The 12,500-nt window shown below is 38.7% G+C and overlaps 1 protein-coding gene across 1 annotated transcript in view; it reads right to left on the bottom strand.

Moving 5' to 3' along the window:
- Positions 1 to 12,500, bottom strand: part of LOC144978845 (MAM and LDL-receptor class A domain-containing protein 1-like) — a 181,367-nt gene that overhangs the window by 141,313 nt on the left and 27,554 nt on the right. The window contains exons 15-19 of the mRNA XM_078925405.1: positions 11,875 to 11,999; positions 9,877 to 9,976; positions 5,970 to 6,090; positions 4,003 to 4,143; positions 3,045 to 3,159 (exon numbers count right to left, since the gene is read on the bottom strand). Of these exons, the coding sequence (XP_078781531.1) occupies positions 3,045 to 3,159; positions 4,003 to 4,143; positions 5,970 to 6,090; positions 9,877 to 9,976; positions 11,875 to 11,999 (602 nt within the window). The remainder of the gene's footprint in view (positions 1 to 3,044; positions 3,160 to 4,002; positions 4,144 to 5,969; positions 6,091 to 9,876; positions 9,977 to 11,874; positions 12,000 to 12,500) is intronic.

Raw genomic sequence — 12,500 nt, 5'->3', positions numbered from 1 at the left:
CAACCGGGTAGTTGATGCCGGCGAGTGGTAGTAGTAGTATTGGCAGAGTGTAGAGGCCGTGGGAGTGGATGGATTCGGCCCCGGATCGACTTAAGAGTTCCAGACTGTAACTGCGGCGGTGGTGCTCAAGTGAGGAAGATAAATCGAGACAATGAAGTGACAGTTTAGTACTACTGTTAGCGATAGTAGCATGACTTCATGTGTCAGAAGTAGAAGTAGGGAGTTGATTTCATGAGCGAAGAGCACACACCACAGTCAAGTCCGGAGACACCATCGTCTACCCGAGTCCTAGCCCATCCACTCCAGGGTAGTGGAGGCGATCAAACAACAAAGGCCAGGATGTATAATGATGAAGTCTTTATTCAGGAACAATGGAACAGATCATTCTGTTGTATCGTATTCTATGTAGCAATGAATGGATCAATCATCATCATCATCATTGCCTTTTTCACCCTGGGTCAGGGTATAGGCCACAGACAAACAGTTTCCATCCTTCTCTATCCTGAGCCAACTTTTTTATCTCATTCCAGGTCTTACCACTTCTCTGTATATCAGCTTCTTTAATTCTTCTCCATGTTCCTCGTGGCCTTCCCCTTGATCTTCTGCCCTGAGGGTTCCAGTCCAATACTTTCTTTGTTATAGTTGAGTCATTCTTTCTAAGCGTGTGTCCAATCTACCTCCATCGTCTTCTTCCTATATCCTCTCCCACTGGTTTCTGCTGTGTTCTTTTCCATACTTCTTCATTTTTTATTCTATCCATCCATTTTATTCTGAGTAGCTTACGCATGCACCTGTTTACAAAAATCTGTACCCTCCTTATACATGCTTGTGATGCGTTCCAAGTTTCACATCCATACAGTAGGACAGACTTCACGTTTGAGTTGAAAAGTCTTAGCTTTAGTTGAAGGGAGATATCTTTAGTTCTCCAAACTCTGTTCAAAGATGTGAATGCAGCCTGTGCCTTTCCTATTCGTGCTTTCACCTCTGCTTCCGTGCCTCCATCCTTGTCAATTATACTTCCGAGATAGCAGAAAGTGTCTATATCTTCGAGTTCCTGATCTTTTACTTTGATCTGCTCCCTTTGACGCGTACCTATCCTCAAGACCTTTGACTTTGCAGGATGTATTCTTAGACCAATTGATTCCGAGAGGCTGTTTATAATTGTGGTTTTTGCTTGCATCTGGTCCTGGGTGTGGGACAAAAGAGCCAGATCATCTGCAAAATCCAGATCATCCAACTGTGTCCAGGGGGTCCACTGTATCCCATTTCTTCTCCCTTTGGAGGTTTCCTTCATTAGCCAATCAATGGCAAGGATGAACAGGAATGGAGAGAGCAAGCATCCCTGCTTGACACCAGTCTTAATTTCAAAGCTGTCAGTAAGCTGATCTTCATGTACAACCCTGCAACTTGATCCTTCATACATTTCATTAACGAGGTTTACTATCTTTTCAGGGAGTCCATAATGTGCCAGAATTTTCCACAATGTTGCTCTGTCAATACTGTCGAAAGCCTTCTTGTAATCCAGAAAGTTGACAATAAGAGGAGAGTTCCATTCTATAGACTGTTCCACTATGACTCGCAGAGAGGCAATCTGGTCGGTGGTTGAACGGTTTTTCCGAAAACCTGCCTGTTCGTCCCGCAGTTTAGCATCTGTTGCATTCTTAATTCTCTCTAAAATAATACGGTTGAAAACCTTTCCTGGGATAGAAAGAAGAGTGATGCCTCGATAATTATTACAATTACTGAGGTCCCCTTTCTTTGGAAGCTTGATAAGATGTCCTTCCTTTCAATCCTTTGGGAATATCCCGTCATTCCAGATTCTCTCAAATAGTGGGTGCAGGGCCTCAGCATTTCTTTCCGCATCAACTTTTAGAGCCTCCGGTGGAATCTGGTCTGGTCCAGCAGCTTTCCCCCTTTTCATCTTGTTAATGGCACCCACAATCTCTGCTATCGATGGTGGATCACAGCTAATTGGTAGCTCATTCCTTGCAGGCAAAATTTCTGGCTGGTTGTCTGGTGGTGGTCTGTTCAGAAGGCAGTTGAAATGTTCCCTCCATCGTTCAGATTGAGCCTCTTTTCCAAAAATAATTTTCCCATCTTTGTCTTTGACTGGTACCTCTGGTTTCCCATATTTTCCAGCAAGTGTCTTGGTAGTTTGATAAAGGATCCTCATGTGTCCTCCTCAATGGATCAATGAATGAATGAAAAGAATCAATGGCAGAATAATCTACATAATATTAGCTATAGCAGTTAAAAATAGATTTAGCGCGGACGTCAGGGAAAGCACCTACGTCACTGGTCCAGGCAAAGTGATGCGTAAACTGAAGTGAGTAAACTCGATCGAGTTGTGTGCATCTTCATGATTTAAACAAATTAATGCAAATAACATAGGGCGTGTATGAAGGAACGAATTAGTCTAAACTAAAGAGTTATGCTACAAAATCAATCATAGTGAATTGCAGAGTTAAAGAGTAAATGTTAAGCTCGTAATTAGTAATCAAAGGCGTTAACGTTATGGCTGTATGAAATATTTAAGTAGCAATTATTAAGTATACAGAAGAACAAAGTAGATTTAGATGACTCAAGGTAGGTGGCTAGAAAGCTATGATTTGCCAGAATTAGTGATATAAATTTGTAAATGATCATAGTTGTTAAAATGAAGTTATAACGATGTGAAGTGATGAAAGAAAGCACACAAAAATATAGTATCAGGCCAGAAGTCACACCCAGCCGAAGATAAAAATAATACTACATCGAGAGACTACCTGTGTAAGGGCTTAACACACAACACACAGTGTACTATTGGTCATAGTAACACACACGAGTAAAGGAATGTTGATATCAACCACAGAGACACAGTCTTGCATTACTTGCATACAATTAAATAGTGATGGTAGCGACAAGTAGTAAAGAGTAATAGAGTACAAAATCAAATAACATTAGATAGAATGGTCATTCTATTACATCTGATTTTGGCAGGTATGGAATACTGTAATAGTGAATTGAAACAATGGGACACATTCATTGGATGAGTCGCGACATACCTGTGCCAAAAGCTGAGACAGCGTGTACCTTCAGTAGGAGGCAAGGTAGGAGATATCAGCGTTGCTTCTGTTCCCTTGGGGTACTCCAAACTTGACAATAAGAGAAACTGACTCCCTGTTTGGTGAATTAAAATATATCATTAAAAATCAAATTGAGACATCAACTCTTGGAGGGAAAAAAAGTCCAAACAGGGAGAGAGAGAAGAGAGAGAGAGAGAGAGAGAGAGAGAGAGAGAGAGAGAGAGAGAGAGAGAGAGAGAGAGAGAGAGAGAGGAGAGGAGAGGAGAGAGAGAGAGAGAGAGAGAGAGAGAGAGAGAGAGAGAGAGAGAGAGAGAAAGAGAGAGAGAGAGAGAGAGAGAGAGAGAGAGAGAGAGAGACCATGAAAGAGATAGACGTAAGACAGCTAGCAAAAGATTGAACTTTGATCTTTTTTTTAAATAGCACAATATCCACTGATCATACTCAAAAGTGCTATCCAAGGGGCCCGTAGCCAACAGCAACAATTGCCTGTTAGGCAATATCATAATTGTTCTTGGACAGAGACAATGCTGATAACAGCCAGGTACTCATTTTATACCAAAAGATCTGAACAAGAGAGTATGAAAGGTGCGGCACAAAGCAATAAGGAAAAATACAAGAAAAAAAAACATCCCAAAACTTCAGTCAACCTCGACTGGGGATCGAACCTCAGACTTTCTAATTACCAGTCAGACATGCTACCATGACACATATTGTGCATCTTTCTTGCTTTGTCTGGCACCTTTCATACACACTTGTTAACGAAAGAGTGAAAATGGAGAGGCTTCAGCAAACAATACACAAATTAACATGAAAAACAAATCAAATAAAATAAAATCCCAAAAAACTTGTATTGCCTGTCCAGAGACCATTCCATGACTGGAATATGTTCACACCAGTGGGTCTGTTGTAAGTCAACCAAGTCAGGATTAATAGTTACCGTGTCCATTTTGGTGTATGATGCTTTGCCAGCCACTTTTGTGGGATACAATCTTGTACTTGTCACGGCCTTTATCATCTTTTTTTATTTTCCAATTACAAGTGTCCTTCTGCTCAAAATCACAGTCCAAGTCTTGTGCCTCTGAAAACAGGAAGAGAAAATAATCATCAGATATAAATCAATTATTCTAGATATATGTTGGTTGTGCGGCTATGTGGTCTAGTGGTATGACACTCGCTTCCTGAATTCGAGCCTTGCGCTTGCGCATAGTTGAGTCCTTGGAAAAGGCTCTTTACTCAATTCTCTCACCGTACTCAGGTGTAAAATGAGTACCTGGCCGTTAACAGCGTTGTCTTTGTCCGAAAAATTGTAATATCGCCTAACAGGCGTCATGTCCCGTATTACATGTTAAATGTTGCTGTTGACCAGGGACCCCTTGTAAAACGCTTTGAGCACATTTAGTGGATCATGCGCTATATAAAGCTCAATTTTTAAATTTTTTTTTATTTCTAAGAACAAATAGACCCCGTAATATAAAAATGTTTTGGTTGAGTTCTTAATTGGGATCCCAAAAGCTCAGTTGGTAGAGCACTCGCTTCACACGCAAAGGGACCGAGATTGATCCTGGGTGCAGTACAGATTTTTTTCTGATCCTCCTGTCCACCCAGCAGTGAATGGGTAGTTGGGTCTGTTAGATCTGGAAGAAAGTACTTTGCAATAGACTGACATCCTATCCAAAGGGTAGCAATTAATTGCTATTGTCCGTTTCATGCTATAGAAACCGGAATAAAATTGATCTCCATAGGCCCAATGGTTCTGAAGTTGTTGAAATTCCGTTAATTCTTTACCTTTACTACTGGGTCCCAATAGCTCAGTGAGTAGAGTACTTGCTCCACACACACACAGAGTGGACAGTGATCCATTGAGATTTTCTCCCCTGTCCACCCAGCAGTGATTGGTATTTTTCTCTGCTGTTGATCTGATGTTTTAGTAATCCATTTATGTTTTCATTTGGGCAGGAGAGAAGGGGGGGGGGGGGGGTGTTGTTGGCTGATGAAGGGTTTTGAGTCCAAAATTTCTGTGTTTTTGTTATTTTGTTCTTTTTTGAAACTGTTATATTAATTTTTGTTTTTTCCTCTTTACAGTCCACAGCTTCTAGCAGCTAGGCACCACAATGTGAAAGGTGTCGTTTTTAAAAACTATTTGTGTAGTGTCATATCCAGGGTCACTTTTGCATGATTTTACCAAAAGCGTCGTTTTTTATTTTGTTTGTTTTTAAGGGTTTTATGGCGCATGCAACACATTTAGGTCATATCAGCACCATTTAAAAAAAAAAGAAAATGGGATATTAAAAGTTCTAGAATTATAATTAAAGCATCCAAGAAAATGTAAGACAAAGGGGAATTGGTTCAAATAGGATACAGATGTAGATTCCAAGAGCAAACTATCAAAGTATTTAGTTTGCGATCACTGAAAAGTCTTATCCAGACACAAACAAAGGTCCCCACTACTAAGAGGAATACACTCAAATATTTTACAAATCATATATAATATTATAAAGAAAACATATTACAGTGCATAACAGATTTACAAGGAAAAAATATTATCTCCCAAAACTCTAACTATACATTTGACAGGGCATCTGGCCAGGGTCAAGACAAAACCAAACCATCTCAGTCCAAGACAAAGAAAGAAAGTTGGAAAACAGATGTATGGGGATAGAAGACATAGGAAGTACCTACCTGCCCACTATGGGAGGTCAGGCAGCCAGAAAGCGTAGTTAGTAGGAGGTATGGTGGCCTTCCACAATATTTGGACATATTGATATGTAAAATTACACTTTAAACTTGTACACAGCCAAGCATTGTGACCAAAATATAATGGTGAAAAGTATTTATCATTAGTCTTGAAAACCAACTATTCATCTGCCAGGCATGAATTGAAAATGGCTCTGGTCTGAAACTTACTGATGTTGATGGGGTTAGCTGTGCTTGGTGAAAGTAGGCATTTGTGTGGAAGGAATTCTGTGTCGTCAATGGCCACATCTCCAAATGCATTTTTATGGCTGGACTCAGATTTTATGATTATCTTGGTCAAAGAAATTGAAGTATTATCAGGTTAGTGGTGAACAAAACATGTGTAGAGGTGGGGAAGCAAATCTTATAGTTTTGGGCCAAGGCTTTCAAACAATTATCAATTTAAAACAAAACATTTCATAATAATTATTATTATGATGATTCTGATGATGATAATGATGATGATGATGATGATGACGATGTTGTTGATGACGATGGAGATGATGATGATGATGATGATATTGATGAGGATGATGCTAATGATGATGTGATGTGTAAACAAAATAAATATTTACACAACATTATCAGAACGTTGATATTCAACTACCCAATGCTTCTATGAATACGATTTTTGACACAAATATGAATTGTGAATAATCAAAAAATTTTGTTTTTATCAAAGACTGATCTAGATCTTGCTTAAATTGATAACGGATAATGGAATGTAATCTGATGAATTTGAACAGCGTGGGAGATTTAGACTTTTTTATTACCATTATGTAATACTTAGTATTTTGAATTTTGATGAATATTGGATTTGAATATCCAATGCCACATATTGGGCCATTAAATAATAATGAAGTATAAATATGAGAAATTATGCACAGGGAAATACGTTTTAGTTTCGACCAGCAAATATTATGCATTAATTGATTATATGACATCTTGAAGATCATTTGCAGATAATATAAATAAGTACAAGATTACCCAGTACACGACCCTGCGGAACAGCCTTTGTAGCTGCATGACAATGAATCATTTCTTTTTCAAAATAACTCTATATATGACAGGAGAGTGAGAGAAAAGACCAGCCATAAATGTTACCCACGATACAATAATTCAAATTAAAGCTTTTAATCTGGTAAACAATTGTTCAAACGGGACCTTATCAAAATTACTTTCAATATCAATTAATTCTAATTGACTGAATCAATATCTAAAATTCCATTTATCAACTGTTGTATAATAATAATAATAATAATAATAATAATAATAATAATAATAATAATAATAATAATAATAATAACAATAACAATAATAATAATAATAATAATAATAATAATAATAATAATAATAATAATAATAATAATAATAATAACATTTAGACAAATGAGTGAGCAAGACTTTACTCCGATTTTGATTGAACAGAGTTGTTGAATAATAAAAATGTGAAGTGGCAATTCGGACCCGAGTCTGAATTGCTTCCCGTGGCAATTCGGACCCGATCTGAATTGCTTCCCGTGGCAATTCGGACTCCTGCCACAAATGCGCCTGCGCAATCACAGGAAGTGTCGGAAGTGGAAGCTGGCTCGAAAGTGAAGCGTGGTAGGGTGGGGGGAAGCTGCTCGTTCTCAGTTGTCAGTCGGTAGGAGGGCGAGTGAGCGAGCAAGTCACGTTTTAGAACTCCCGAAGATGACTACCTTCAAAAGCGGTGATCTATTATTCCCCTTTGTCTTACTTTTTCTTGAGTACTTTTTAATTGTAATTCTAGAACTTTTGCTATCCAATTTCTCCATTTTTACTGGCGCTGATATGACCTAAATGTGTTGCAAGATCCTTAAAAAACAAAACATAGATCTAAATATTTGTGGTCTTTGGGAGATTACAATTGTAGTCGCAATTGTTAACGTTAACAATCAATTTGCCCTTGCGTAGAAAAAGGAGTGTCTTTGTGTAATGATTGGAAGATTTATTTGATTTGCCATGAGCATGTTGCAAAAGATACATGAATGACATATCTCTACATTATATAATTTGCCATAGGCGGCCGCAAAAAAGTGCAATATGACTTTGGGCATTGGGCGTTTTATTTAAAAGGCAGTATAGGTCGGGCTTTGACAAAAGGCAGTGTCTTAATTCTTTTTTAATTTAAAAAATACGCTGTTTTATTTCTAAATATAAAAATAGAGGCGATTCTTGGCAGCAAGCCATGCGATAGAGCCGCGCCACTGGGGTAGGTGCAGAGTACCATCTAATACTACTATTATTAGATAATACTGGACTATGTGCCTAAAATAAGCACTGGTTGAATACGGAGAGGAAGTGATCAGCTGGTAATGGGATTGGTTGGGGGGGGGGGGGTAACCCACAAACGACCGAGGCGCTGGACGCAGGCAGGGGAGAACATGGTGATACAAGATCAAAGAGAAAAAGCCGCCGGCTCTTGGGTTGTGGAAATGATTGTTTGGGGGGGTGTGATTGTGTGATTGTGTGTGTGTGATTATTCTGTTTTTATTGAATTAGAGATACTCATGAGTGTACTATAGCTGCAAACGGAATAGTAACTGAGAGTTTCACTAATGATAAGTTCATCATTCGGGCGCATTGCATTGCAGTATTCCGAATCGAAGAGCCATGGAATTATTCAGACTCGACCCTGGTTAGCCACGGAGTTCTATTCAGTTTAGACTCGAGTCCCGATTGCCACGGGAAACAATTCAGACCCGGGTCCGACTTGCCACGGGAAGCAATTCAGACTCGGTCCGAATAGCCTTTTCCATAAAAATGACCACTTTCAAATTTATTAGGAGTTTTGAGTTATTTTCCATTTAAATTTATCGTGGACAATTTAAAGGTGCCAAAGTTGGTTCCTTCGGCCCGTCTCTCTAATTAAGGGTGATTACTTCGGCGATTAACTCCCATTAAAGCCCATATACTTACAACGACGGTTAAAGTAAGGCAAAGTTTACAACTTACGTCACAACGTTTTGTGCGTCCAAAAACTTGAGGCTGAGGTTTATTTCAACTTGTGACGAAGATTGCTTTATATTATACGCAGCTTGTTTTTTTTTCTTTAATGAAAACTGATCCAAGAGTTTATGAAGTTGGTTGAGTTAATTTTATAAAAACGGGAGTGGGGAAAGAAACATATCGTGAATCAATATTGATACCTATAAATATAGCACAATGCCTAGTTTTCATACTCAGGTGCCGTCTGCCGTCTGCTGAAACAGGAAGTGGGGTGGGAAGTGGAACGTTGAAGTGGACGAAACCCGCCGAAACTCGCCGAAGCCCGCCGAAAACCTTCAGAGTCTCAGGTTCACTCCCCAATGTTGCCTAATTCCCATGATTTTGTCGGATATTGTCAGGGTTTGTTGAGTTTTGTCGGGTTTCGTAAAAAAGTAATTGCTTTGTGAGAGAGAGGAAGACTCCGCTCGCTTCGTCCAAAACTCCATTCGTCTTTTTCGCTCCCAACATCTTTTTCACGAAACCCGCCGATAACCATAGTCTTCAGGTTCACTCCCAACTGGTGTACACTTCCGAGTCTCAGGTTCATTCCCACTGTTGCCTACTTCCCATAACTTCGGCGGGTTTCGGAGGGTTTTGTAGAAAAGAAACACCCGACAGTCATCGGTTCCCGCGACTTGTACAAATATGCAGGTCTGACGCCCGAAACCACGTATGGACGTGGTTTAACATTGTTGTAATGGACATTATTTTGCGTCATGTTTTGAGGTTTCCATTACAATGAGCCCATAAGGAATCGGGTTATCAGCCCTGCAAATAAGTGCCCGTCGGTTCCCGGTAATCATCAATAATATGCATCTACAAGTAGCTGTTGTAGCCTTAACACTATCACACACGTGTTACACACAAACAAACACATACACACACACATACACACATACACACTGCCAGATATTTTTACTGGAAACAAAATCTCATCACAACTATCTATCTTGACTTAAAGACGTATTTCTGATCTTCAATATTACACACAAAAAGATGGTCATTGCACATCTTGTATTATAAATCTATTGCCCAAAACACAGACGTGTTCTATTCAACATTCACCTACCTGGAAAGGTTTTCTGGCGTAGAAGGGGTCGATAGGAACTTGAGCATTGTGCCAGCTGTCATCTCCAGTCGGTCCCGACACTTCCCATAAAATGGCTTCCCTGGGAAAGACACACAAAGATTGTAACATCGAAGTCCATTATTTGTTTATGCTATTTATTTGTGATTTTTCACAAGACGGTACGGGATGCCTTAAAACGGGATTTTGAAATAATAATGAAACAGAAAAAGGGTTCAACAGTCGTGACGTCACGTCCCTCGTGACAACGCATAGTAACTAGTTCTAAATTTATCGGGAACAATGGCGAACGCCAATATTTCAAACAACGCCCTTATGAAGTACTTCTCCGACGAGCATAAATGTATATCAAATTAAGAAATTAAGGAGCAGGCACTGGTGTAAGATAAAGAACTGAACAAATGTGTATGAAAGGTTGTCAAAGCAAGAATGAAAAATGCAAGAATAAAACCCCCATCCCACAAGCCCAACAAGAATGTATAAATAAGCGGGAAGTAACTTTGGAACTGTTGACTGTAAACAGCTTGTTTTTTTATTGGCTATAAAATAAATACTTATGTTATTTCGAAACCAAAGAAATATTTTTTCGTTACAATTATTATTTGGAAAAATCATACAGATCATACATAATATAAGGAATTTTTTAGTCTGGTTTTAAACTACGAGTAATTTAGCGTTTATAAGGGAAAAGGAGTGTGAATTTTATAAGCCTAAAGTTAACCATTATCATTGAGATAAAGATTTATATCACAGCAACTCTTATGATTGCAAAAATCGCAAAGACTTCTGAGAGTAGTTTATAGAGAATTGAGAGGTATCTAAGGTAAACAATTGAGATTTAGACCCACTGTCCTAATTAAATGGGAATGGCCCAGCTCCTGGCGGAAGTCATCGTATTTTAACAAAGGAAAAGAAGACAACGCCCATTTTATTGAAGGTCCTTTCTTTTACATTCAATAATGGTGTGTTTAGAGTAGTCTTTTCTTGTGGCACAGCACCCCGCATCGTACAATTTTATACAAACTTATTTGTAATTACGTCATAAATTCTTGAAATCGTCTTATAAATATCAGTTAAAATAGATTCGTTTGGATTATTAATGATTGCCATTATGTCTATATTTAGAAATTTTGCGTTTCATTGCCTTTGCCATTTTGAACGAGGGTGTATGACCAGAGGAGCCTAATTTCGTTTCGTCACAACCAAATAAGCTAATAAGAGAGACAAGCAGAAAATACACTGCTTCCCCCGTTATATTATGAGACGTAGTATAGAAAGCCACGGCCGGATGTGACATTCATAACATGAGTCATTCATAGCAAATTTATAATCCCAGGGCCTCACTTTCAAATTTACATGCCTTTGGCGATAGCGGGGGTTCCTTTCCACTAGGTGTCGATCCAAGGCTGATAAAAAGCAAACGCAATGTAATCAAGATACCAATGACTCTCTATAATTCAAGAAGATTCGAGGTACACCGACGTGCACATATTCTAATGTCTGATAACCGAAGAAATGTATGGGCTTTTTTAAACATTGTTGTAATGAGCAATATTTAGCGTGAGTTTGGGTTTGAGAGTATTTCCACGAAAACAATTCATTGCGTCCAGAACAATTAAGGTTACGAGACCTGCCAATAAGTACACGTTGGTTTGAGAGCATTTCCATGACAACAATGCGGCCGATAATAATTTGGGTTATCGGACTTGCAAAGAAATCAACATTGGTGTACATTATGTCCGGGGAAATCCGCTTGATGTTACTTAAAATAACTTATCCATAGGAGGTCTATAGGCCGGTTTTGGGGGCATATGTTTTAAAAAATCAATTTGTTAATTACATTTTCTAAAAATAGAATAAATAGGAACATTTATAATATAGAAGACTTCCAACTGTGGGATTCGAGTGGGACAGTGTCCTAAGTGGGATTCGACCAAGGGACCTACCCGTCATAGCAGGAAATCAGAAAGCCACACTTACTTGTATATGTTGGAACTAGTTTTATCTGAGGCATCGTTGACGAGAACACTGAGGGTTCCAGCCCCATCACCGAACATGTGGTACCAGAACGTAAAACACATGGAGGAATTTCTAGGATCACGAACCTAAAGTCATGGAGAAATAGATATCGATAAATGTATTATTATATATTTAATATTCTCACCTCTTGTGTTGTGGCCTATAGCGGTGTTACTCCCATCTACTCGTCATCAGGCGTCATCAGGGCAATCAAAATGGGGAGTAACTTCGTTGTAGGCCAAAACACAAAAGGTGAGAATATTCATTAATTCACGTTCCAAAAAAACTGTCGTGCACTCTATGTGATTCACGTTAATTCCAATCACACACACACACACACACAAACACACACACACACACACACACACACACACACATAAAACACCGATAGAATTTATATATAAAGACCATTTTCCAGTGCTTCCACGATGATAGCAACATGAAAAGGTATATTTAGTTTCTGTTTAAACTAACTATATATTATAACATAAATAGTCGATGACACTGTTTTAATACGCAGGGCAAATCAGAAATATTAGAAAATTTACAAGCAACAAGAATAAAACCTTAAATTAGTAGGTTTGGTA

The sequence above is a fragment of the Berghia stephanieae genome, chromosome 8 (assembly GCF_034508935.2).
Source record: "Berghia stephanieae isolate SIO BIC M18660-M18661 chromosome 8, UCSD_Bste_1.3, whole genome shotgun sequence".
Taxonomy (NCBI): domain Eukaryota; kingdom Metazoa; phylum Mollusca; class Gastropoda; order Nudibranchia; family Aeolidiidae; genus Berghia; species Berghia stephanieae.
The sequence above is the reverse complement of the archived record's forward strand: the minus strand, read 5'-3'. Positions and strand labels throughout refer to the sequence as shown.